Source organism: Daphnia pulex, chromosome 6, assembly GCF_021134715.1.
Source record: "Daphnia pulex isolate KAP4 chromosome 6, ASM2113471v1".
Classification (NCBI taxonomy): Eukaryota; Metazoa; Arthropoda; class Branchiopoda; order Diplostraca; family Daphniidae; genus Daphnia; species Daphnia pulex.
The window spans coordinates 3,750,829-3,776,594 of NC_060022.1; the positions used below are offsets into that span (position 1 = coordinate 3,750,829).

The 25,766-nt window shown below is 40.8% G+C and overlaps 4 protein-coding genes and 2 long non-coding RNA genes across 9 annotated transcripts; 3 read left to right on the top strand and 3 right to left on the bottom strand.

The window, feature by feature from the left end:
• Positions 1 to 5,952: 5,952 nt before the first annotated feature.
• Positions 5,953 to 12,146, bottom strand: LOC124195825 (S phase cyclin A-associated protein in the endoplasmic reticulum-like). The gene is made up of 12 exons (XM_046590424.1): positions 11,743 to 12,146; positions 11,505 to 11,654; positions 11,184 to 11,434; positions 9,915 to 11,105; positions 9,260 to 9,814; positions 8,096 to 9,202; positions 7,943 to 8,024; positions 7,770 to 7,881; positions 7,307 to 7,706; positions 7,058 to 7,213; positions 6,811 to 6,981; positions 5,953 to 6,648 (listed from the first exon to the last, which is right to left on the bottom strand). The coding sequence occupies exons 1-12, from the start codon at positions 11,858 to 11,860 to the stop codon at positions 6,547 to 6,549; spliced, it is 4,395 nt and encodes a 1,464-aa protein (XP_046446380.1). The 5' UTR covers positions 11,861 to 12,146; the 3' UTR covers positions 5,953 to 6,546.
• Positions 12,147 to 12,381: 235 nt separating this feature from the next.
• LOC124195814 (arylsulfatase B-like) lies at positions 12,382 to 18,571 on the top strand. 4 transcript variants are annotated; one of them, XM_046590410.1, is made up of 13 exons: positions 12,411 to 12,622; positions 12,736 to 12,808; positions 12,872 to 12,958; positions 13,030 to 13,068; positions 13,138 to 13,349; positions 13,411 to 13,660; positions 13,726 to 13,883; positions 13,954 to 14,095; positions 14,166 to 14,321; positions 14,395 to 14,510; positions 14,566 to 17,386; positions 17,453 to 17,795; positions 17,892 to 18,571. In XM_046590410.1, exons 1-11 carry the CDS (start codon positions 12,515 to 12,517, stop codon positions 14,905 to 14,907), a joined length of 1,683 nt encoding a protein of 560 aa, XP_046446366.1. In that variant the 5' UTR covers positions 12,411 to 12,514; the 3' UTR covers positions 14,908 to 17,386; positions 17,453 to 17,795; positions 17,892 to 18,571. The 4 variants fall into 4 exon arrangements, with proteins under 4 accessions (XP_046446367.1, XP_046446366.1, XP_046446365.1 ...); XM_046590411.1 differs by having other exon boundaries at positions 12,382 to 12,622; positions 13,138 to 13,325; positions 14,566 to 17,795; XM_046590409.1 differs by having other exon boundaries at positions 14,566 to 17,795.
• LOC124195827 lies at positions 14,998 to 22,260 on the bottom strand. The gene is made up of 5 exons (XR_006875441.1): positions 21,689 to 22,260; positions 21,448 to 21,630; positions 20,912 to 21,372; positions 20,310 to 20,454; positions 14,998 to 15,337 (listed from the first exon to the last, which is right to left on the bottom strand). It is a non-coding gene; the product is annotated as an uncharacterized LOC124195827 (long non-coding RNA).
• Positions 19,355 to 19,988, top strand: LOC124195826. Its single transcript, XR_006875440.1, has 2 exons — positions 19,355 to 19,451; positions 19,550 to 19,988. It is a non-coding gene; the product is annotated as an uncharacterized LOC124195826 (long non-coding RNA).
• LOC124195823 (RPII140-upstream gene protein-like) lies at positions 22,201 to 23,986 on the top strand. The gene is made up of 7 exons (XM_046590422.1): positions 22,201 to 22,477; positions 22,540 to 22,705; positions 22,771 to 22,859; positions 22,923 to 22,999; positions 23,064 to 23,235; positions 23,304 to 23,484; positions 23,772 to 23,986. The coding sequence occupies exons 1-6, from the start codon at positions 22,299 to 22,301 to the stop codon at positions 23,479 to 23,481; spliced, it is 861 nt and encodes a 286-aa protein (XP_046446378.1). The 5' UTR covers positions 22,201 to 22,298; the 3' UTR covers positions 23,482 to 23,484; positions 23,772 to 23,986.
• LOC124195821 (twinfilin-like) lies at positions 23,578 to 25,562 on the bottom strand. The gene is made up of 8 exons (XM_046590419.1): positions 25,369 to 25,562; positions 25,224 to 25,301; positions 24,941 to 25,052; positions 24,720 to 24,882; positions 24,397 to 24,634; positions 24,193 to 24,336; positions 24,001 to 24,122; positions 23,578 to 23,929 (listed from the first exon to the last, which is right to left on the bottom strand). Exons 1-8 carry the CDS (start codon positions 25,391 to 25,393, stop codon positions 23,777 to 23,779), a joined length of 1,035 nt encoding a protein of 344 aa, XP_046446375.1. The 5' UTR covers positions 25,394 to 25,562; the 3' UTR covers positions 23,578 to 23,776.
• Between the last annotated feature and the right edge of the window lie 204 nt (positions 25,563 to 25,766).

Here is a 25,766-nt window from a genome sequence, read left to right on the forward strand (position 1 = left end):
CCGGAGTCGAGTGTAGAGCAAACAGCCCATTTTCATTCGCTCCGTGATCTCATCTCTTCTCGGCTCTGATTTTCAATCTCAATTCAAACGCTATTCAACATCTTGGCATTAGATTGTTTCAACAATGTCAACGATGAGGGGAGGTGCTTACAAAAATAAAATAAAAATTCAAATGGAAAAGAAATCTTTGTTCAATTTTTCAGTTTCTGATTCCGGGTTGTTGCTGTTGACGTTTTCCCTATATGAGACCCCCGAGCTGTAATGCTCCTGTTGTCGAGATACTTGTGCATTTTGAAGCGCAGAGCAAACAGAGACCGAATGTCATTTCCTGCACTCCGGCAAAAGGTGACGAACAACGTCACTTGCGCACTTTCAAATTTGAATTGATGGAGGATTTACTTCTACTGGATCGATACTAGGGTCCGTACAATATAGGCCGATTGTTTAGGAGCGAAAATTGACAAAACAACTAGGGCTGTGGATTAGACCGCCAATCGGTTTAAAGGTTATTATGTAAGCCACCGGGAATAAATAAACGAGGAGATTTCGGTATGGCGGCAGTTCTCTCTTGGTCATGAAATGTTCTCGTTGCACTTTGCTTAAAGTGTTTAAAGTTCAAATATTTGTGAATTTTGGTTGTTTACCCATAGACAAAGTTGTGAGGTACACAAAAACAGGCCTGATCTGCATTCATTCTACAAATGAGTTATTTAACGAACCCTGACTGAGTCAACAGAAAAGGCAAGAGAAAACAGTTCCAGTCAACCGCCTAGCTCACGAATAATCGTAGTCTATCTAGCGATTTAAAGTCAACGTCACTAAACAGTCAAAAAGAAGGAAGAATAGGTAACTTTTTCCTACCTTTAAGCCCGGGAAATACAGCCAGGTATCCACCGCTGAATGGAGCATCCGGTGCATGGTTTCAACAGTTGAATCCACTAGGCAGGATAGGAAAAAGGGGGCCCTCGTGAATACACCCACACTCACATGGGTGTACACGAGAACATTTAAAGAAAGGGGATAGATCCGTAACAAGGCCGACATCGGCAGTTTCTCCAATCCAACAGGATGCTGTTTACCTAAATAAAAATAAAAATGGATTACGAAAAATATTTACAGAAACAACAAATCAGGACAAGTTGAAAATGAGACACTGGGTAGGCCTAATTGTTAATAAAAACAGTAGAATTTGAGGTTTACATGTAATACATTGCATTTGTATCATTCAGGCATCATTAAAATAGCCAGTGGGTCACAGGTTAATAAAAGTAACGAAAATCATTACCCAAGCGATGATACTATTACATTGTTGCTGATGACACATCAATACCAGATAAACAAAATTTGCATAACTTGTGGTAATAATGGCTGGCTCAGGCCACAAATCTCAAATCTGCAGAAAGGAAAAGGTTACATGGTGCAAACAAACTGCCATGCATCAACAAGGGGCTTACATTTGATAAATGCAAGTCAAGAATTAACATTTCACTAATTTGGAACAGGTTTAACTCTTCTATTTACCTTCACATAATCATTCAATTACATTTCTTAGTTTAATTTACCTGCTAAACAGCATGGAATGTGTATTAAACTATTCCATAAAGAAACGCGACCAGATTTGACGAGAAGAGACCACATGTTTAGAGCGTACGTTTCCCTCCAACAAAAAGACAATGAAGCAGACGACACAAATATTCTAATTAGCAATCTGATAAGATATCGATCGAAATTAAAAATCGACCCCCAACCCTAAATCCAAACTGTTAAAAAACGATAAAAACGGTTTTCTCAACCGCGTTCGACGCTGAACGGTTCGGGATTATTTTAGTTTGTAGTAGTTCGTCTCATTCAAGACACAATGATCCACATTAAAGAAAAAAGAAACAAAATCTGCACGAAATCCGGAGGCAATTTCTTTGAGACCGAAATGGCCACAAAAAGACCTTTACCAGGACCCTCTTGGCAGCTAAGAGGGAAAACAAAAAAAGAAAATCTACAACCCCCCGGAAAAGTGATTGTGAAACGTGACGCCGCCATTTGCCATCGGGATTAAAACTGCAGTGAGCGGAGGAATATATAATCGGGTCAACAATAACAGAAGGACGACGTGTGTATATTCATCCATAATGCCTACATATACACATCATATAGGAGATTTCCATAGAGGGGGAGGGGGGCATGATTTGCCTATATCAAATGGCAGCCCTTTTATTGTTCGAATTTCTCGATAGGAAAAAATAAATAAAAAAAGGAGCGACAGTGAATATAATCAAGTTATTTAGTTATGAAATAACACGCCCCCAACACGACACACATGTGCGCACGTTCCCCGAACAACAAGCGTCAAAAGAAGGACGGCTCATATAAGTGTTTCAAAACTCCCCAGTATATACATTTTTTAGATTTTATTTTAATATTTCAATGGTGCTGCCCCTTCTTCCGGATTGACATATTAATCGGGAAAAATGGCGAACTATATATCGAAGAGGGTGGCCTGCTGGATAAAAAGGGTGGGGGGAGTTATTGTGTGTACACAGTGAGGCGGGCATGTGAGCAATGGCTGTCAATTCTCATATTTGGTTCCATGTTGTTCCATGGACGAGTAGAGAGAGGGAAGGAAAACAAACGCCATTTTCACCCCCTTGCCTCCTCCAGATGATCAAATCCCCCGTTTCTTTTCGTGTGTGTGTTACATATTTATACGACACGAACAATAAATCGCTTCTAATCCACATCGGCTGGAAAAATTCAAATTTGTCGGTTTGGCGAAAAGTTCCGCCATATTTCAGCTGTCCGTCTCTCCGCAGAGTTACACAAATTTTATCATTTTGAGTTGTATAATATAACAAAGTCTTAGGCGGTTTGTAATATACGCGTCCGTCATTCAACAGTGGCGTCCGGCAGCACTCTAATGGGGTGTGTATAAGTTTGTATATGTACGTCTAAGCTTCTTCTTCTTCTTTTCTTCGTTGCATTACTTTCGGGGTCACTTTGATGTCTATAGAGAAACTAATACATGACGGACAGAGCTATAGGAAACATACTTACTAAAATATATTATATATCCTTTTGTATAAAACATTGAGGGTGGTCCCCTCGTAAAAACAGATTTCTTATATGTACACACCGAAAGAAAAAAAAAGGAAATCTCTGACTGGTTGCTGGAGTCCGACCCCCTCCATCCATCTCTACCCAGATTCTATGATGATTTTGATTCCCTTTATTTCCTTATTTATAGAAATACTGCTGGGCCTGTAACTATACTATATAACTCTGAGTGCAGCCGGGATTTTCCCTCCTTCATCCCTTTTTTATTTTCCATTTTTTTCCCCTGAACAAAACTCACTGAAAAAACTCCCCTCTTAAAAGAGCCTAAATTATACACTAGCTTGACCGACTCGCATTAGCGGCTTACACGGCATGTGACGCTCATAGTTCTTGGCCTCTATACTTAATACTCAACCACGGCAGATATATATGTGTACACACAGTCTGTTCGGTCTCTGGCGACACTATACACACACTCTAATACATCTGTTGCTAATTCCTTTAGAGTTCTATATCTATAGACGTTCGTCAGAACAAAAAAGCTTGGACATGATAACAAAATGTTACATCAACTTTCCTATATCATAGGCCTAGATCATACCGAGAACTTGATTCATCTCCCGATATATATACGCGAAGGAATTACATGTCTATAATACTTTAAACCATAAAGTGGGGAAAGTATGACCACCATCAATGGCGTCAAACTTGTACACATAAAATCATGCGCGTATTATAATACCGACATTCTCTCGTTACAAATAAAACCGGGGAGCAAATTTGGGAAATGGATACGAATTAGAGCATTAAAAGGATCTTGAAAGGAGGTTGCAGAGTACATCGATAATCACAATATATCGAACCATCAATCCGCGTCGTCAGGTTACGCTATAGCGCAACAGCTCCGTGTGTAATCCGAGTGGATAATGCACACAGCGAACAATATGAAGTCTCCGTCTCCTCGGCTATTGTGATGTATATACGTGGGCGTACGCGCTCCTATATATATTCACGGCAGTCCATCAAGAGTGTTTTCTGTAAATTCTATTAGATTTTCCATTTAGACACAGTCCATTTGCTGGGCTCCAAGCAGATCGTCTTTTCATCACCAACCAATAGATTTTCTTTGGCTTAGGCTCGACAAATCCGGTGTAGACTCGTCTCAATGCAGCAATTACCAGATCAGACCGTATAGATACTCGCATGTTACGTATACACCACTCACACTTGCATATCTTGATGGCAGTAGAAATGATCAAATGACACCGTCTCCATCTATAAATACAGGCACAGTTAGGAGCTCTAATGGAGGGTAATGATAGGCCCAAAATCAATTAGATCGCTATAGATATATACCAACCTAAATGGATGATATATATACGTTCAGTTATAAAAAGTATAAATAAATAAGGGCGGAATAAACCAAGTTATGGGAGAAGGCGGCCTATACACAGCTCCTTTTTACCCTGGAAAATATTTTAGTCAAACTGATTTTGAAATCAGCCCATCCAAAATGCAAGACCGTCGCAACATTTTCGCTTTTTACTTTGAACAAAACAGCGACAAAGTAAAGAGAGAGAGAGAGAGTTTAAAGTCAATTAACTTGGTCCCCATCCACCCAACCCACCCAACTTGGCCTGCGACTGAAAAGTTCCCGGCTCATTGGCGATGGGAAACGAAACAGCAGCCAATGATGCAGACCCTCCCAGGGCAAGAGAGAAACAGATCACACCAAAACTATTACCATAGAACCGTAGGTCTCCCTATTTTGATCAATACCTTTCCACTTTACTCCGCTCAACATCCCACGCGCCCAAACTGCCAACATCCGCTTCAACTCCCTGGAATTGAAGGCCTATCAAGTCTAAAAATAAAAAAATAAATAAAAAAAAAACTCTTTTGATTTATTTACTTTTACCCTGTTAATCTCCAAGGGCTGAAGAACTCTCTCAAACGATTGGCTCTTTGAAACAAATGTTTAAAGAAAAAAGAAGGTACTACAATTTTTTTTTACTTCCAAGTGAAAATCGTAGGATAGATTTAGGAGAAAGAAAAGACTATGAGGGCCCCCACAGGAGTTTCTGACTGAACCGAAACTTGTGTCGACACTTTTGAGAGTTATCAAAGCTGCTAGGAAATTGTTATTGAAAGATTAGAGAAGAAAGAAGGGCGGCATTTGAAAGAAGAAAAAGGTACCAGAGAGAGAGTTTTCTAAAATAAAAAGGGGTTGCGTTCCAAGTGCAATAGGAGCGAGAGAAGTACGTAGATGGGGGGGAGGAGGGAGGGATGGATGGATGGAAGAGCAAAGACGCGAGCAGACGAGGGTGAGAGAAGAGCTTTTAGCCCCGGCGTGCAGTAGAGCATGTCGCTGGAGCTTAACTCGATCAGGAGCGGCACAGTGGCGGGTTTTCTCTCTCTAAAAGCAGGAGCCTAGGAGCCAAGAGCGCAAGCAAGCAAGCGGCCATGTATATAGCCCTACAATGTGTACATCTATCGACGTCGACGACCACTGTGCAAGAGATGGATTCTTTTGTTCCACGTCCGCCTCCCTCTAGCTAGCCCCAGCACGCACAACCTGATTTTGACAGATCAGCTCAGACCTTCCCAACCAATCATTCTCTTTCTCATTCCGCCTCGTTCATTCTCCTCCCGTTCGCTCCACTTCGATCCCGGCTCTCCTCCGGTAAGGTAAGCCAACATCCCAGTCGAAACCGCCCAGCGCCTGCGCACACCTCCTCCTGCACTAAATTAATAATCAATTCAATCAACTTTGATTTGTTCATAAAAAGAAAAGAAAAAAAAAATATACCACCACAGCTGCGTCACCCCCTAGTGGAGGAGAATCGGCCGCTTGTCATTCAAGGAATCCTGGCGCGACCACAAAAACAAACGGGGCGTCATGGCTGCCGATGGGAGATGTTTATTGACATCTTCTAGGAGGAGCGAGGAGGACGAGTACATAATAACACTCGACACACCGCACACACACACTCTCTACCGGGAGGGAGGAAACACAGTGAGTGAAAATGAGTCAAGAAACTGCCGTCTCTCTCTCTCTTGTGCGTGTGTGCAAAAGAAAGAAAAAAGGAAAAAAATATAACCGGAAAATAATAATCAATATTCATAACATCCGCCAGCCACGTGTCGTTCTTCGGAATGGGGTGGGGCGAACATTTTGATATCGATGTCGCAAAAAAAAAAAAAAGAAAGAACGAAAACAAGATCAACAAAAACAACGTGGGAGAGAGACGAGAAATGTGCAACGGAAATATTATGAAGGATCTTATTATACTCGTGTCGGCGGTTAACTGATCAAACCGGTTTAACTTGGAAAAAAGAAAGAAAAAAGAATTTCAAGGAATAATGTCTTGGTTGGGAAAAAGAAAAAGAGATGGAAAACCCAAAACAAACAAAATAAGCCTAAGAAAAGAAAAAAGGAAAAATAATGCCTAGTTTATAATCTCGGGATCGCGATGAAGCTGAACTGATAATGAATCATCACTCGACGACGTTCTTCCCGGCGTTCTGCTGAGCGTTGAGGATGGTGCAGACGAGGTGTACCGATCGGCCGTCTTCGCTGTTGACGTAATCCTCCACCATCTGCGACGACAAACGACGGAAGAGAAACATGAATTTACAAACAGGCCAAACAGATAAATAATCCCTTTCAATGTCCGGAGGAATTTTCTCCCCCCTTTACTCCCGATTCGACTTGCAAAATAGCCGATGGGAAATGAATGGGAAAATATACAGGCTACGTACTTGATAGCTCATCTCCTTCTGAAGGACGGCCCGATTGGCCGGATTGTCGTGGCAGCAGGCCAGCAGGGTGGGCAGAAGTATAGCACGCAAGGATTTGTCAGAGAAGTAGCCGAACGGCAGGCGACACAGTTGCTGCAGCACCGAAGGCATGTGACCAGATTGGAGAATCATCTAAACATTTGCAAAAAAAACAAACAAATTCAAAATGAATTTCAATCTAAACAGTGAACGCAAAGTTTCCGTATACTTGGTTGTCGTGGTGGCCGGTAGCGAAGAAACCAATGCAGAGGATCGTCAGGTTGAGAAGGTGGCCGACGGGGGATTGGACATTAACGCCATACCAAAGGAGAAAACTTGCAATGTGACGAAATTCGAGCGAGACTCCTTCAGCTCCCAAGATAGCCTTAAATCCAAACGATGCAAAAGAAAACAGACGAGAGAAGATTAACCAGTCGATCGTGGGGGGATCGGCCAAAATAATAAGTGGCAAACGCACCTGGAAAGTGGTGAGGTCGAGAAGGGCCAAACGGTGGATCAATTGAAGTGCGGCAACGGTGAAGCGAATCGTGTTATCGGGCAGCTCAGCTGGGCGGCCGGCGGACGATGAAGGCGCACCTTGATGGAGTAGCAGACCATAAAGGGCATTGATGACTCCAGCCAATTCGGTCATTTGAAAGGCTTCCACCAACTGGGTCGCGTCCGTCACCACCGCAGTCGACTTGGCCTTCTTCGGCTGGTTCTTCTTGCAGAGATGAAGCAGATCGACGAGCGAAGTTAGGAACTTGAGAGACGCTAGCAGAAGATCGTTGGAAGCCGATTGTTCGTCCAGTAATGGCCCGCCAACTCCGCCGACGTGGAACGCCAAACGGTCAACAAGACCCAACGAAACAGCGTAACTGAATATTTAAAATTCATTGGAAAATGAACTTTCTTTGGCTGGCCATTTGTAATTCAAATACCTGATTAAACTGGAAATGCGAGCCGGCAAATCTGAATTAGACTGAGCACAAATTTTTTCCGAGTTGGACAGAATCGGCTCAACTATAGCCACCCAAGTGTTCATGATGGCCGCTAATGAAAATGGAATTCATTACAAAATTATTTCAAACAATATTTTTGTGTTAAGACATACTTGCGACAGCATCCGACATTGGCTGAACAGAAACACACAGCTGGCCAGAAGCTTGAACTCCGTTACCGTTTCCTTCCAGAGTCTGTGAGGGAATCGAGACAATTATTATTCACTATAAAAAAAAGAATAAATGACAAGATGTACAAAACATACCTCCAGGCGACGAGCGAGGACATTCAAAAGGAGCGGAGTCGCTCGGCTGTTGACGATATGAGTGGACATGTCCAGATGAGAACGAGCCGCCAGTCGGAGGCAATTGACGGCCGAAAGGATCACTCGGAGTGGAGAACTGCCTCGGCCTTGTTCCTGCTCCGTTTGATAGAAACTCAACATGTCACCGACAACATTGACGCCACGCTGGACACCAAAGATCAGCTGCTCGTTGGTCGATCCCTTTTCCATCAGACGAACTAATTCACCCCAGTGGCGATCGTGAACGGCCGGATCACGCTCCAGTTCCTGCAAAATTCGCGAGATGCGATGCTTATTGGCACCATCCGGCGACTGGAGGGTCGTTTCCGAAGCATTGCTCTGCATCACTTTGGATTTCAACTTTTTCGCTCTCTTTTTGAGCGCTTTGGCTCGCTTCTCCTTCTCCGTCTCTGGGGCTGGCGCGTTTCGATCCGGCCCTTTGCCCACAGTTCCTCCGTCGTTGGTTCCATCGCCCCCGACTCCCGTGTAATTGGCGTCAACGATGAATTTCAAGTTGGAACTCTCGGACTGCTCACGTGACGGCTCCTTACCACCGTAGTGATTTTTCAGGGCTTCCATGTGCCTCCGCCCTCCCAAGTGACTCATTAGGATCACTTCGCTGTGAATCTGGACGTCGCAGAGGCTGCAAACACGGGCGGTTTCGTAGTGGACGAGACGGGGTGCATCGTCGGCACCTCCGGCCGATGAGAAGCGCAAGATGGATAGTTCCAGGGCTTTCTGGCGAATCTGCTCAATGTTTTCTTCGTGGCGCCTGGCCGATTCCTCCTGTTTCTGTTGGATTTTTCGCTGCAGCTGCGACTGCGAGGCCTGGTGGGCCGCCTGCAAAGCCGACATGCGCTCCTCCCGATCACGTTGCTTCTCTCTGGCCAGCTCCAATCGCTCCTTCTCCTTCTCCTGGTGTTCGCGGTCGATCCGCTCTTCTCTCTGGCGTCGCTTTTCTTGAAGTAACGCCACTTTCGCCTGTCGCTCCGCTTCCAACGCCCGTTTCCTTTCCTCCAGAGCCTCCTTGGCCTTGTTGCGTTCCTCCTGACGCCGCTGTCTTTCCTCCTGTTCAATAAAATATTATACAGTACTGTATCTTGACACTGGAGATGACTATCATACCTGAAGGCCTTGAATGCGCTCCTCTTGCGTCTGAATGCGGGCAATAAAATCGTGCTGCTTGTTTTGCGCTTCGATCGTGTTGATGAAGGCGATCTCTCTCTTCTTGGATTCCTCGTCGTGAGCTTTTTTGACAATCTCGGCCAAATGTTTCTGACGTTTCTCCTCGGCTCGTTTCATCTTGCGCTCCAGTAGAAGCTTTTTCTCATCCAGCAACAAACTCTTGGCCGCTCGGACTTCCTCCATGCGTTTGGTCAATTCGCGTCTTTTGCGCGTCTTCTCCTCGCGGAACGCCGCCCGGTGCTGCTGGGCTCGCAGCTGTTTGGCCTCGTGCTGTTGAAAGGCCTCGCAAGGCTCAGCCGTACGTCGACGTGAGGGAGAGCTCAGTTTCTCGTGGACTTGTAGGGCCCGGCCAGGTTGGCGCGCTCCATCCATCGCAGCTACTTCTTCCAGTTGATCTAACAGCTCCATTTGTTCGGCCACGAGCAGTTTTCCAGCAAAAGGTGATACTTTTCCTCCAAAACTTCGCGTTCCACTGGCACCCTGTCTGGAGCGTTTCTGGGAATCCCTTCCGGAGTGGACGCCTGAGAAATGAAAGATTGAAATTTAGTAAACCAGGCACCAACATAAACTAAATAACGAGACATACGGGAGTAACATTGATGGGGTCATCCCAGGTCTCATCTCCTTCATTATCCGAGCGTTCAGTTTCGCGAATTTCTCGCTGAAGATTTTCTTCTTCGATCGTTAGGGCTTCCTCCCTGCGAGCCATTTCTGCTTCCTCTTCAGCCACTTCGGCAGCCTCCTGAGCTTCATCTTTATCCTCGTCACTGGACACGATGATGGAGTCGTCAAAACTTGAATCGTGTGCTGTTGAATTGGTAACAGCGACGACAGGAGCCGGTTCTGTGGGCACAGCTGGGAGAGGAACTGGATCCTTGGGCGGTTCAGGTTTCGGAGCTGCACGATCACAAAGGGAAGGCAACGACTGTGCTATCGAAGGTTTAACGAGTCCAGAACGAACCGTCGGTTGACGATTGGCTACTTTGGTCGACTGTCTTGCTTCTAGCCGAGAACCGTAAACCATGGTCGAGGCTCGCGTCAATCCAGGAGTCGCCTTGGCTGGCGAAGTTCTAGATCTCGTCCGACCTCGTACAGTCTCCCATCCTTCGTCAACATCCGTTGAAGTTACTGCTGCTGCTGGTGTTTGCGTCTGCTGTCGTGTAACTGCATGTCTGGCGACAACCTTCGGCGGCTCAGTTTTGTTGAGTTTGGCTCGAGACTGTTGCTGCGAATTAGGAGCACTTTGAACTCGCGAACAGGCATGAGCCCAACTTTGTGCTTGAGCTGGGAGAGATTTTGTGGTTGAACATGGCACCGGAGTCTTGTGCGATGAACTCTGTGACTGAAGTCTTGGCGTCGTACTTTGCGATTGAACCTTGTTGGCTAGACTCAGAGACTGAACCTCACTGTTGACTGCATTTTTACTGGCTTTGCCCACTTTCCACACGGGTGAAGACTTGGGCTTGACGTTAGTGACTCGAGCAGCAGTAGTGGACTGTTCAGTTGATTTACTCTGTCTGGCTTCAGGAACCGTTTTGCTAGCAGATTTTCGAACTGCAGGCAGTGCAGGTTGGGCAACTGTTTCAGTTGTAGGTAGAATTGGTATAATACTTTCAGCTGCTTCACATATGGTCTGAATAGGATACTCGGCTGTTAGTGGTTTAGTTTCCACCACAGTGGACGTAAACAGTGGTGAGGAAGCTGATTCATCCTCAAAATTGAGAATTCGTCTAGCTAATCCAACAGGAGTTTTCTGTAGTTGACCCATTATTGAAGCACAGGAAGGCTATGGGCAAAAGATAAAAATAACCAAAATTGGATAAGTTTTGATGTTCAATATTTTAGAAAAAAATAACATGCAAACCTTTGCAGGAGAAGATTTTCTAACTTCCCAAGCAAGAGAGGTCGGCCGTTGTGGAGCAGGTGTCTGTTCATAATTCCATTTCAATCTGAGCCACTCGATTAAATTACGGAAATCTTTGGTGCATGACTCTAAAATCATGATAGCCTCTTTACACTCTTCCACACTCTCGTCAGATTCACAAGTCAAGTAGATTTCATCAACTGCTCTCCTAAGGTTTTCAAACAGCAGCCCCCAATAACGGGCCTGCAAATCTAAAATAATAATAATAATTAAACACGTACAAAAGGAAGTAGGAAAAAATTGGTTAGTCATGAGGCTTACCAGATTTTCTATCTCTTCCAGCTGAAGCTGATCTTATTCTAGAATGGGAGTTTTTTAGTACGGTGACTAGTTTAGGGACTTTGTGTTCCAATCTCACTAACAGGGGTTTGGAGTTGATAGGGGGTTTTCTCACAGGTATTTTTACACCTACTGAAAGAAGTGTAAATAATAAAACATAAATAACTTTTGAATTTTTATTAACTTGAAAGTTTTCTTTACTAGAGAATTCCAAACTTACCAGAATCAGAAGAAGGCATGGCCCGTCCCTCAATGTATGGGACATTGAAAGCCAAAATATTCCTTGCTGACTTCCCTTCTTCCTGGACAAGCAATTTTACTTGCTCCATATCTTCCATACTTGATATTTTATTTTCAGAATAAGACTACAAATCCATTGATTTCCAATATCAGAATCAGCAGAACACACAAGAGACAAGACTGACAAAAATCTGGAAGCTCTATTACTTTACAAAACAATTCCTAAACAAGAAATGGTTTTAATAATTCACTTGATTTATCAGGATCCACCGATTATTTCAGAAAATCCATCCGGAAATGTAACTAGCATAAAATCCTCTGTAAAATATCCCATTACTCAGTCAAGTGGACGTAAAAAACCCACGATTTATTTTTCTCCGTTTGTTTATTCTCAAGGCCACCAAGCGGACGTTCCTCACAAAAAAGAAGGTTCAGCAACTTTACGAAATTGGTTTTTATTAATTTTTTCTTAACAGAATTAAGACCAAATTAAACAAAAACTAATCTTCAATTTTTATTAAATTGAAAATAGTAATATAGCAAGGGTGATGAGTAATTAAATCAAATTATAATTCTCTTAACGGTATGCGTCAAGTGTTGCTGAAACGCTTTCATCTTCTTTGTCGTCTGCTTCTTCAATTTAATGTTTTTGTTTTTGAAGGGTGACGTGACGTGAGTGCTTTATCTGTGACGAGACTCAAGTCAAGAATTTTTTAAAGTTAAATGGGATATTTGTGAGCTGTGACGCAGTTATGGCTTTTCTACATATATTTGCGTTGTCATTTCTCGTTTCATCATCTTGGGCTTCAGGAAAACAAATCCAGCAACCCAATTTGATATTCATTCTAGCAGATGATTTTGTAATAACAATTCAGTAATATACTATTTGTTTCCATTGGTATAAAATGTAAAGAAAAATTCCTTTACTTCATCACTTGATATTAAATTTGAATTTATTTCTGTAAAAAAACAGGGGTGGAATGATGTCAGTTTTCATGGTTCCAAACAAATTCCAACACCCAATTTAGATGCCTTGGCCTTCTCAGGTCAGTAATAACAATATAAACATTAATCATTAGAAATACTGAATAACTTTTCCTTCATATCAGGATTAATTTTACAGAACTACTATGTAACTCCATTATGTACTCCATCTAGAAGTGCTCTGATGACTGGGAAGCATCCTATCCATACAGGTTCTAATCAACACTTTGTATTGTCTGGCTTCTTCCACAACATTTAGCCTATAAGAGATGTTCATTTACAGGAATGCAACATGATGTGCTCTACGGATATTCCAGATATGGTAAGTTTTTATTCTCCATTTCAAATTAATATTGCAACTGCTTGTGTATTTCCTAATTTGTTGTTTAAGGGTTACCTCTGTCGGAAATCACTCTTCCTGAATATTTGAAGGATCTGGGTTACAAGAACCACATTGTAGGTAAATGGCATTTAGGCCACTACAAAAGTGTGTACACACCACTTTATAGAGGATTTGACTCCCATTACGGATACTGGACCGGGCATCAAGATTATTATGATCACACGGCTGTCGAATGGGTACAAATAGCGCACGAACGTCTAGTATGAAATATCATTATTACTGCAATAATTGCTAAGTTTCTTTCATTGCTAAACAATCCAGAATGCTTGGGGCTACGATATGAGGCGAAATCATTCCGTCGATTGGTCCGCCTATGGAAAGTACACGACAACACTTTTGACGGATGAAGCCTGTGACGTAATTACCAAACACGATGTCTCCAGTCCTCTGTTTCTTTACGTGGCCCATCTTGCCGTTCATTCAGCCAATCCATATTCGCCATTACAAGCGCCCGAAGAAACCGTTGAAATGTTTTCCAATATTGAGGATCTCCAACGAAAAAGATACGCAGGTAGATTTGTTGAACTTCCGTAAAACTTTCAAGTTAATATCTCTTTTTCTTTACGCTTGAAACAGCTATGGTCCACGAGCTAGACGTTTCAGTTGGCAAAATAGTGAAATCTCTTGGCGATAATAACATGTTAGAAAACACGGTCATCGTCTTCAGCACAGACAATGGAGGACCTGCCGCAGGGTTCAATCAAAACGCCGCTTCCAACTGGCCTTTAAAAGGGGTAGCGTGTTTTACATTCTATCGTAGCAGCATTATTTGCACTTACTTGTTATTTCTTTTTCGTTTTTAAGGTTAAAAATACTCCTTGGGAAGGAGGTGTGCGAGCTGCTGGCTTAATATGGTCACCTTTGATTCCAAAGAGCCGACGAGGTCAAGTGATGTCTAATCTGATGGACATTTCCGATTGGCTACCAACACTGTTTGAAGCCGCTGGTCAGTCTCGAAGATGTACTCGACAGTTCGCCAGATTAATTACATTCTCTTTTTTTATTTTTCAATTCAGGCGGCGATGTTGCGACTCTTAAAGGACTGGATGGTGTTAGCCATTGGAATACTGTCCTCTACGATAAGCCATCTGCGCGTAATCACGTTCTCCACAACATTGATGATCAGCTGGGATATGCCGCCATTCGCAAAGAAAAGTGGAAGCTAGTCAAAGGTAACCGTTATACTCTACAAGCCAGCGGTTTTCAATACGGAGGGAAAACGTGTAAATTTGTTTGTCTTACAAGGAACTACATATGAAGGATCGTGGGATGGCTGGTATGGGCCATCTGGACGTACAAACGAAAGCTCTACGAATTTCATCAATAGCGTCGACGACGTCAGTCTAATCTACAAAAATGCGGTAAATCTATTCTTGATTCTTTTCCTGCATTCATTTCATCAATTACCATCAACAGGTACTTGATAGTGATGCTGCTCAGTATATTGCAATGCTGGGAATGTCTGGAACCCAAAACCTTTATCAGCAACTCATCAACGCAGAAATCACTTGTGGCGAGCGACCAGTCGATGCACATCCTTGTTTGCCTTTGGATGCCCCCTGCCTCTTTGATATCGAACAAGATCCATGCGAGTACAATAATTTGGCTGAAAAAATGCCTCACATCACCGAGGACTTGCTCAGTTTACTGAGCTGGTACAATTCAACAGCAGTGGCTCCCCTCAACACTTCTCCAGATCCCATGTCTAATCCCAAATATTGGAACTACACATACACAAACTGGGCTGATTTTGTGTAAACTCGGGTAATATGGTTACTATCTTCTGTAAATTGGCTCGAAAAATTACATTGCGGCACATTACCTTAAATGATTGAATGAATATCGAAATAGCACATTGTTTCTGTTTATTTAAAAATCTTCAATAAAACATAGACTCTGCATTTCATGTTACAAATATAAGCTATCCACGGATTCCGCCAAAGTTACCGCGTTCTCCGTAACCGCCATATGGGCCACTGTACCCACCATACCTGATTCGTTGTTGGCTATCCGTTCGAATCTTTACGGTAACTTCACTGGCATGCAGATCGACATTGGGATCGTCTACTTGACCGTCTGTGGGAATGTCAGTTGATTCTCTCCCATTGCGCAACAACGGGCTGTCATTTTCACTATTTTGGTCATCAACAGCTGCGGCGACAAGAGCCACCAGACATACTAACACCAACTGTTAGTCAGCAAATCGTCGCAGCAACAGCGAGGTTAAACAACAAGTAAAATGTGTCATATTCTCAAGTTATAAGTGCAAGCAAAATATTGTTAATTACGATTTTACCGTGTTTTTCATAGTTTCTAAATTGTTGCTGGGCTCTAGCTGGGTACGAATCGAGCTCGGAATTGAAAAAAACTAATGTTTATCGATCGAAATTTTGTCGCTTATATACTGACTCTTTCTTTAATTTTATTATTATCAAAAAATCCCCGGAAACAAAAGCGAAAAAAAGAAATTTAGAAACAAAAGTCTCATAAAAAAGTTTCACTACTTAGAATCGCCCTAATTTGTAACGTTGTGCGTATGATTAGAAATCAGAATATAGGGCTACTCATTGTTTAACTGAAAAATAATTATCAATGTCAGGTTATCTCAGATATGTTGTTCAAGAAGGCCATGCAAAGCTGTCCTTTTCAACGGGTGTTTCCGGGATGTGTTTAATTTGCCGTTAACTTCACTGAACCAATGAAATTTTCTCAAGGTCTTGCCAATGTCTTCAAGTTTTAAATAAACGCAGAATAGCAGAACTTCAACAAAAGTCAAAGTAAGTATAAAAGGTACACCGACAGCTTTGCTTGTATCAGTTTAACGACAAACGCGCAAAGCGTATGTATTGGTAATGCTCTGGTAAGTAATATTAACTCGCATTCTTTTTTTTTTTATATTCGACTAACTCCGTGTTCTAGATTCTTCACTTTTTGCTGATTTCATATTTGGCTTACTTTTCATGCGATATTGGAATAGTGAATGGTGCTAGTTATACCGTCGTCAGCTGTTTCGGCTGTTCTTTTTTTTAAAAATTCAACAGAAAGTTTAAAAATGCCGCCCATTTGAAGAAATTGAACATAGATGAATTTTACCATGTTTCCCATCCATGCTAAATATCTTAAATATTTTTGCGAGAATTCCACGTCCGTCAAACCACCAGTAGACGGACCCGGATCTGATGTTTCCGAACAATTTTTCAGACTACCGAAAAACAGTATGGCTATCGCAGCTGCCACTCTTTCGGAAAAGTTCTCTCTCGCAAAGAATTAAAATTCTGGCCAAAGCATCGAGCGATCAACATCAAACCGACAGACAACAATCCATGGCGGATATTTCCAACCGATGACTATACAGATAAGCTCATTTGGACTGGCTCGGACACAGCGGTGGTTACCAATTTTCACGATTTTACCTTTTACGGTCATCACGGATCCGCTTCCGATTACGTCAGAAATCTTTATTCTCGCGAGTTACGACACATGCGTTATTCTACCACAACTCCTGTTTCAAAGATAGTAAAAAAAAACTCGACATGGGTAGCTTTTTAAAAAATAGCAGTCGCTGTTTTGTGTTATGCACCATTTTAATTGGCATTACAATTCGCATACAGTTTCGTATTTATACCAAAAATGCGTCAGACAATTTCACAATTGTTTTTCTGACTCACGTTAGATAAATAACTTAGATTTCGTTCACATGAGTTGAAAATGAAAAGCATTTACCTTGTATCAATTGTTTTTTGTTAAAATAACGAAAAACAAACTGTGTCACACAAAAACAAAAGGAGCAATAACTGAATTCGGTGTCGAGCTCAGTTAATTTTAGTCTTCGTGCGATTTTTTCCACCGTCGTCCTTTGGTTAGTTGCGCGCAATTAAATCAGCACGATTCAGCAGTTAGCTAGAACACTAACGATCGTTTCCTATTTTACTCACGCCACTGCTAATAACCTTCCTCAGGAACCGGAAAGTTCCGCTGTTGCCCGTCCTTTCTAAACAAGGACGCGTGTTCTAATGATCTGAATTTTTTCGTCTTTGGGCGGCAACGAAACAAGTTCTCGTTGAAACTGTTAGAATGCCGTATCTGGAGCAAATTTCATAAACGTTTTTTCCAGTCTGGAAAGTCTAATTACAGCATCAGAAACTAAAGGTAAAATGATTCAGTCATTCCAAAATACCCATTGACTTAATAACTGCATTCCGAGAAACTGATAAAGGTATGATATCTCAAATTCGTGGTAAGCAAATCAAGAAATAAATTCTTAAAATTAACTTTTAAGCAATTTGCTATTAAAATGTAATAGAAGGAAAAAAAAATTCAAATTACTCTCCTTAAAAGAGACTAACAAGGGCGCACCTTTCACTCAACATTTGGAACAAAATTCGAGGAGAGGGCGAACAATTTCCTGTTTGGCAACTGACGGCCTTTTGTCTAGAAACTATGTTTCCAGTGGATAACGTCAAGGACGTTCAATGTGTGTTATTACACGCTGAGTTGGGCCATGGTAAAAAAAAGGGCAGCAGAATACCTTGAATCCAGACGGCTATAAAAGATGTAAGAAAATATCCAACACGCAACAGTCTTTGATCATAGAAACCTTCTGCAAGTACCGTAACAAACACAGCACCAAAAGAATGAAATTGGTGGTAAGGATTTTCTTTGCGTCTCTATTGCTGTTTACCAACTCATCGCTAAAATTCAAAAATCATTTGAATAATACATTTCTATTTGTATTTGGGCAGATTATACTTACCTGTTTGGTGGCGTTGAGCAGACAACAGCAGCCGTTTCCAGGTTTTGGAAATACTTTTGGAAACTTGGGAAACGCGTTCGGAAACGCCTTCAATGCCATATTCACAAATTCGGCTAATCAGCTAACCAATTCAGTTAGACCACTCGGTTCACCTGGAAATAACGCAGCGGGTTTCGGACCTAATGTCCAGCAACGGCCTCCTGCCAACGGTTTCAACTCGCCGGGATTTTTCGCTGCTGTGAGACCTATACCCGGGCCTACTAATAGACCCGTAACCATTGCCCCAGTTGTCCGGCCTACCGGTGTTCCGGTTGCTCCTGTTGTCCGGCCTACCGGTGTTCCGGTTACTCCTGTTGTCCGGCCTACTGGTTCCCCAATCGTTCCTGTGAACCGGCCTACCGGTTCTGCTGTTACCGGTAGGAAACGGCGAACGGTCGTAGAGAAAGTCGTTGATACCCCGGCAGCTTATACTGCTGATAATGATACTCCAAAGCCAATTACTACTACCGAAGCGCCCTCTAGCTATTGGCCAGTCCCTGGTGCAGGCTGGTTCTACGGTTAGAAACCAATCATTTTTTTTTATCAACGCATTTTTTAAAATGTCGTTTTCTGTATATTCCAAGATGTATTTTTATGTGTGTCGTTATAGTATACATTTATTTTTATCAATATGCTTACGATTTTCTGCTTTTCTTTCCTTGGGAATTGAGACGAAGTTTTCCCGGAAATCGAACTATAGAACGTGATGATGTGTAATTAGCAGGGTGTGAACATCACAGCTTCAACTTTGTTTATTAATATTTGAAAGTCAGTCTATTGTAAAAAAAAAAGTCAGCGGACTCTGCGACCCATGACGGTCGAACGAACTTCGACGTACAGTATGCCCATCACAAAAATGGTTATGACTGGCTTACATAATTATTTCGTTCCTCTTTGTCTATTTGGCATTTGCTACTTTCACTGACAGTTCTAAGTTGCAGCCTTTTTATGGTGGTACGTATACGAAATACAAATTTTAAAATGAGTCCTGATTATATACGATTATATACAACCTTATCAATCACAACTGCGCTATCATTGGACGATGCATTATAGAACGTCACTTCCGCATATAGGACACACAAACAAATTCTAAGAAAGATTATAGAAAAGGGTATTTTGGGAAGTTACGCTGGAATGTTCAAAAGTTCATTCTTAAACAACACAACGCGCGATTACGCAGCATATATCCTTAATGACTTTTGTATATATTACTTTGTGTGTATAAATAGTAGAAGATGATCATGAATTCAAGATGAGGCTCATCAAACCAGGACATGCAAGTGATGCAACTCACATTGACAAAAGCCGCCATGTCACTATGAGATGCAATATTTCATTAGAATGCATACATTATTGTTGATGTAAGTTTGCCAGTTTCCCCATTCGTAAGAATCCGAGCTGGGCTATATAAAGACGAGTATCCACATGACTAGGAATCAGCACTTTCTTAATCAACAGAAAAGCAATCGGACCACAAAACAGAAAACAACTCGCCATGAAAGCAGCGGTAGGTTTTCATCCATCTTAATTTCTCTATGTCAATTGAATATTTACTCCTATTCGAGAAATAAAAAATATTGTCGATTACTCGATTGTATCCGACAGGTAGTGTTAACAATTCTATTAGCGACTTTTATTGCCGCAATAGTTTCCGAAGAACAGCTGGAAGACAATGAATTGTCTGAGGACTTAATACCAGATCTTTTCACCGAAGGACAACGCTTGAGATTTTACCGTTTCCGTACCGTCCAATTGGTGCGCAATAAAGAAACTGTCCAAGCCAAACCAGCGAGTGGTTTTTCTGGCTATCGGCCTGGATACGGAGCTTTCCGCGGACGCCGTTCTGTCAGTCAAACAGAGAATTTATAGTCTATCGGGACATCGGCATTTGAATATTTGTTCTTTGATTTAATTGAATTTTGACATAACCAAGAAATGGTTGGGTCCATCTGAATATACTGAACTATGCCTTTTACATCGAATATTCTCAAAATCATGTAATATTTTGCTGTACATTTGAAAATAAATATTTTACTCGAAAATTGATAACGAGGAGGTGCCGGTGTAGCGACAGGTTCCGTTTTAATCGCTTTAATTGTTTAAAGTTCAAATATCTTCGAATTTGATGTTTACCCACAGAAAAAGTTGTGAGGTACAGAAAACAAAAACAGGCCTGATCTGCAGTTGTTCGACAAATGAGATTTTTCGTGAACCCTTACTGAGAAAAATAAAAAACGGCAAGAGAAAACAGTTCCAGTCAACCGCCTAGCTCAGGAATAAACGTACTCCGTGACTACGTAACGATTTATAATCAACGCCACCCCAAAATGTCAAAAAGGAAAAATAGAGATAAATATTTTCCTACCTTTATACCTGGGAAATACAGCCAGGCATCCACAGTTGCTCCATGCATCCGCTGAAGAGTTAAATGGCTGCTGATGACAGGTTAACACCTGTACAAGAAAAACTTGCATATTGTGTGGTTATGATGGCTGGCTCTAGCCTGAAATCTGCAAAACAGAAAAAGGTTAATACATAGAACAAACATGTCATCGATAGGGTAATTACATCATAAATGCTATAGTCAGAAACTGACATTTCACAAATTTAGAACAGGTGTAACTCTTCACAGCTCCCACAATCATTCTATTTGTATTCTTAGTTTTATTTACCCGCTAAACAGCATGGAATATGAAGGTTATCACAAACAAATAAATCTATAACAATGTAAATCTTGACCTTTGTCTCTGACTTTTTCGAAATATTTTAAACTGAACGAAAACACTAAGCAGACGACACTTTCTAAGCAACTACCCAGGGCTGCCACTTTTTGAGAAGGGGAAAAAAATTAATTAAATAAACCCTAAATACCCTAATCCTAAGAGACAATGAGAAGAAAAACTAAGGGTCTGTAACTCTTTTATCTCTTTGGTCTGTACTAAAAAAAAAAAAAAAAAGGCTAGATACGTAGATTTCTTCGTTGATCCTCATCGTTCCCAGGTAAATCGATACTCGATAGTCATGTCTTTTTTCTCTGGAAGTGTTCCCGACCTTGACACTTCGTGAGAGGCGCCACAGTGGGTGTGTGGGATATGGGAAATAGGCGGGTGAAAAATTTCTTGGTATTTGTATATGGTGAATGCGACGAAGTCCCTATCGGAAAACTAGAAGAGAAGAAGACATACATTAAAAAATTAGGTTTATGAAATGATATATACATGGAGTGAGATGAAAAGTATGTGCATGAAGTCATATGTTATGTTAAAAATGTAAAAATGTATTATTTTTCAAGAAGAAAAATGGACATTTTTGCCATTATAGCATCAACTGTAGAAAAATTGGTCTTGGGATCTAACATATTCTGCAAGTTGGTCACAGATTGGGACGAATAATTAAAAATCTCCAACAAATGCTTTGCATTGATCAGTCTATAACCACAAAACAAGAAAATAATAGTAAGTTGAATGCAGCAAAATTCAATCGTTACTCAAGATAGTTTGTACCTGTTGGCATAGCACATGTTGATCTCATCCATCCACTCTATCATCAAACTGACTGGAGGATAAAGAGAAGTTCCTTCATAGAATGTTGTGTCAGCTTGAATTTTATCAAAGTCTTCCACATAAAGTTTATATGTAACTTCACAAATATTTTTTATTCGTTGATTTTCCTGGTTGAGCTCTTCTCTAATGCATCAGAAATTGTTAATTTGAATCACAATAAAAACGTTGCAATTTTTCTTACAGCAAAAGTACCATAGTAATCATCTCTTCTTCCATTAAGGCCCTGATGATTTGTTCCAGTCTGCCGTTTAAATCGGGAAATTTTCTCGAAAGCTCGCATGGTTCCGTTTTCAGTACACACTCTAGCTGATCACTTAATCCTGACATGACCTTAAGTGACGATTCAAACCCTTGTAGAATTTCGTTCCATTTAAGTCTATGTATTTCAATTGAAGAGTAAGTCTTCAACAAACTAGTTCTGAGGACATCCATGTTCAGTTTATGAAAAAAATAACTTTTTTATTAAAATGCTTTCTGCGATGACATTTGGATATGGTGTTTTGAAAACATTCAGGTCTTCTGCTGAAATGTTGAAGGGGTTGCCAATGATTTAGCTGTAAAAAATGTTATTTATAGTTTGTTATTGTTCCATAATTTTGTGTGAAGATCGCTACGAAATTTTTTATTTGGCTGACTTTTCCGAAATATAAAATGTTTATTTTTTATAATCAGATAATCGTGCGCTCTGCATTGCACCGGTGGAATCAGATGGAATCACGAATCAAAACACCATGATAAGTTGATAACCGTCTGCTAGAAAAGCATTTGTTAAACACAAATTATTTTAAAAAATGTGGAGAAGAAAAATACCGATTCGGCTAGGACTTAGCATTTTTGGTGTGGAAATATTGTCAAATAATGACATTATTGATCCCACATCCCTATCTGCGCAAAAGCTAGCGGAAGAAGCACGAAGAACAGCTGAAAATGAGACCGGTTGGGATCGGCTGAAGGCCATATTTAAAACCGAGTATTTCCATTTAATATGTTTTCGTCGTTTTCACTAATTACTTAATCTTTTTCATTGGATAGTGAATTCAATTCCGTTAGTCCTGAACTTGACAGTACTTTTGCTGCAGCAGCTGGAGGTTTATTAGCAGGAATGATTATTGGTGGAATTCCTGCATCAAAGTTAGCACATGAGGATTTCATAACAAGAAATAAAGCATCCACATTTGAGAATCATATAGAAGCCAAGGTAAGTGGGCCTTCAAGGTTAAATAAATCAAAGTACTAAAATAATAAAAATCCCATCCATTGCAGAGCAAGCTGCAGTTCAATGTTACTAGAGCAATGGCTGTAGGAGGCTGGAGAGTAGGATGGAGGCTTGCTCTTTTTACAGGAGGTTTCACGTTAGTACTTTATACATTTTTTTTTACAATCAGGAGTTGAAGTTACATTTATCCAATCAATAGGTTTTTTACCACAGCTGTTTCAACATACCGGAATAAGTCGAGCATATTTGAATTTTCAGCCGGCGGGCTATTGGCAGGTAGGACCTAATTAGATTGCGATATTGTTTAGTTATATCTTAATCTAATAAAAGATATTTACAGGTTCCATGTACAAATTCACAATGGGTCCAAAAGCGATGGTGGCAGGTGGTCTTGCAGGAGGAGTTTTGGGCACTGTAGCTGGTGCCGTTACAGTTGGATTACTGAAGTTGACTGGCACAACAACTGAAGAATTGCGTTATTGGAGAAAAGGGTGGAAAGAGTCCCAAAATAGGTACTAAACTGTTAATCATTAAACATTCTCAAGATTATTTTTAAAGGGGAAAAACATGATTTTTACAGAGAAGTTACAGTCGGAAATCCTAAACGAAAGGAAACCTTGGGAACAATGGGAATTATGCACGATTTGAGTGTGGCGATGAAAGCACACTTGAATGAATCCAACGAAAGCGACGAAGAAAACGAGAAGACTCCAAATACAGTGAGCGAACAGAAAGCATTGCAATCGGAAACCAGCTGAATGGTAATTCTAAAAGTGGATCTTTATATATAAATAAATTAGTCGTTGATAAATGCCGTTATTTTTCACTTATAATCGATTTGAATTAAAATTTCGTATGGTTTTATTCATTTATTTTTTTCACACATCAAATTTCACAAACAGCTTGTATGATCTTAAATACCACTGGATAGGAAACGAATCTATAAACTAGGCACTTGCGTATAACCGATGCCCATTGCTTTCACACTTTATCTTCAAAAGAAAATTTTAAAATATTGGGTATTTTGTTTTATAATCATACCAATCAGATACGTTATTCTTGCGGCTTTTGGCTCGTCAGGCGACGCGCACCTCTACCAGGAGGACCTTTGGGTTTCTCAAATTTTGGTTGATGAAGATTTTTCTTCGGATGCAACTCATCCATCACGAATTCTTCAGTTAACTCATCTCCTTTTTCAACTTCGATCTGGAGTTTTATAGATTATTCAAACTCAGTCAATAAAGTAAAGCAATGAATGAAAAAGTGCACTGATTTACTTTTTTGTCGATTGTGATGAGAAGTTTGTTTTCAATCAAATCTGTGATAGGTCCTTTACAACTAGAGTAGAGCATCCGCTCACGAATCGAGCATGCGTAGCCAGGCATAGAATAGATAAAAACTGGTGAAAATAAAGTAAAGATATGGCATTTCAATTGAAAATTAATATCTTTGTAAAACAATATTCTAACCTATGCTCTCAAGGAAATCGCCTTCGTGTGAGTGCGGAAAACGGAAGAGGTGATACCGGCCATGATCATCTGGTACTCGACTGCCCAAGGTGTGGACGTTAATCTGGTCCGTGCTTTCAAGATTGACAACTTCTTTCGCCATATCTTAAAAAAATAAAATTAAGTAAATATTGCACAACACACTTATGCGCGATGTTTACTGACCAATGCTCAGCTGGATGTAAGAATGGTTTTTGTGCTTAAAATCAATCATTGCTTTTAGTCCAGCCTCTGAGATAGGGAAGGCTACGCCACTGAGTGTCTGATGCTTTGAGTCGTAACCAATGTGCGCGTTGGTTTCAGTCCGCTTAACCAAAGCCAACTCTTCCTCAGCCTGAGTCAAAGGAGCAGGAGCCGCCGCATTTTTCTTTTGCTTGAGATAGCCCTTAAGTGTCAAATCCTCCTATGAAGAAAACACGTTTTTTTTTTTTTACATTATTTTTGAATACTAAATATTCACGTAATGTGTTTATGAATTATATTCTGACTGGAAGTGTTCCTAGGATGTCTTCTTTAATTTGCCCACTACCAAATTGGCTTTTAAGGGTTGCTTTCGTTGAGGCATAGATCATCTTTTCTCTGACAGGGGCATCTTCAGGTATCCAAGTAATGAAAAGCCATTCATATCCTAAGGAATTTTGAGAATCTAACCTGAATTGATTAAAAAAGCTTAGTTACAAATTATTTTCAAAGAACCTTCTAAACTTACCTAAACAGGAGGTAGGCAGGTTGGTTCTCATCCAATAGGAGAGGTATCAAATTGTCAAAATCCTCTTCCCAGTTTGACTGCTTTCTTGCAAATTCATTTAGACAAAGTTCCTCTATAGAAAATAATAAAAACAAGTGTTTACTTTGGAACAAAGATAAGATATCTCCTCATATCCACAAGTGCATAGGTACAACTTACAACCATGGTTACAACATTCCAACCATGTTGTTCCAATACTGACTGTTCTTTTACTATGATTTTGGAATTCTCTAGTATTAATTACCTTTGATGATGGAAACTCTGAAAACTCGAATCTGTCCGTCCCTGCATTTTCCGAAAAATGAGATAAGCTCGACGTTTCCTGAATATGTAGAACAGTTGTAATTTGAAAATCACTCGACCAGAACATTTTGATGACACAAGTGTACCTTTGATTCCAGTTTGATGCGACATTCTCACAAGTTAAACAATTTTTATATTAAATTATGTACAGAATACTATTAGAAGATATAATACAGTATACAGGAATAATGCAACTGAATTGGGTAATTTTGGGGCACAAACTATTTTTCTTTCTGTGCAATGAGCTCTGACAGTTGCATGCAGAGAAATACGAATACATACCGCTAGATGCCCCACTTTACAAAAAAGAGGCGGGGCAAAAAAGGCTAGCGATCTAGAATTCAAAGTCGGTTCCACATATCAGTTGACAGGTTTTCAATGTTGTAACTGTAAATATACGTGATAAGAAAACTGTATCACGTAAGCGAAGGAAATGCCGTCAAGCGGATGAAATGCGTAGCTCACGCGTCCGTTCGAGAACAAA

Bases quoted from the DNA above. Each gene is read 5' to 3' on its own strand.
- LOC124195825 (XM_046590424.1), bottom strand. From the start codon at position 11,860: ATGGAAGATATGGAGCAAGTAAAATTGCTTGTCCAGGAAGAAGGGAAG. The intron at 11,106-11,183 runs GTTTGCATGTTA...TTTTGCCCATAG, and splicing joins GAAAATCTTCTCCTGCAAAG to CCTTCCTGTGCTTCAATAAT. The intron at 7,707-7,769 runs GTATTTGAATTA...TTAAATATTCAG, and splicing joins CGCATTTCCAGTTTAATCAG to TTACGCTGTTTCGTTGGGTC.
- LOC124195814 (XM_046590409.1), top strand. From the start codon at position 12,515: ATGGCTTTTCTACATATATTTGCGTTGTCATTTCTCGTTTCATCATCT. The intron at 14,096-14,165 runs GTCAGTCTCGAA...TTTTCAATTCAG, and splicing joins AACACTGTTTGAAGCCGCTG to GCGGCGATGTTGCGACTCTT. The intron at 14,322-14,394 runs GTAACCGTTATA...TTGTCTTACAAG, and splicing joins AAAGTGGAAGCTAGTCAAAG to GAACTACATATGAAGGATCG.
- LOC124195823 (XM_046590422.1), top strand. From the start codon at position 22,299: ATGTGGAGAAGAAAAATACCGATTCGGCTAGGACTTAGCATTTTTGGT. The intron at 22,478-22,539 runs GTATTTCCATTT...TTCATTGGATAG, and splicing joins AAGGCCATATTTAAAACCGA to TGAATTCAATTCCGTTAGTC. The intron at 22,860-22,922 runs GTTAGTACTTTA...TCCAATCAATAG, and splicing joins CTTTTTACAGGAGGTTTCAC to GTTTTTTACCACAGCTGTTT.
- LOC124195821 (XM_046590419.1), bottom strand. From the start codon at position 25,393: ATGTCGCATCAAACTGGAATCAAAG. The intron at 24,337-24,396 runs GTCAGTAAACAT...TATTTTTTTAAG, and splicing joins TTACATCCAGCTGAGCATTG to ATATGGCGAAAGAAGTTGTC. The intron at 23,930-24,000 runs GTAAATCAGTGC...ATAAAACTCCAG, and splicing joins TCATCACAATCGACAAAAAA to ATCGAAGTTGAAAAAGGAGA.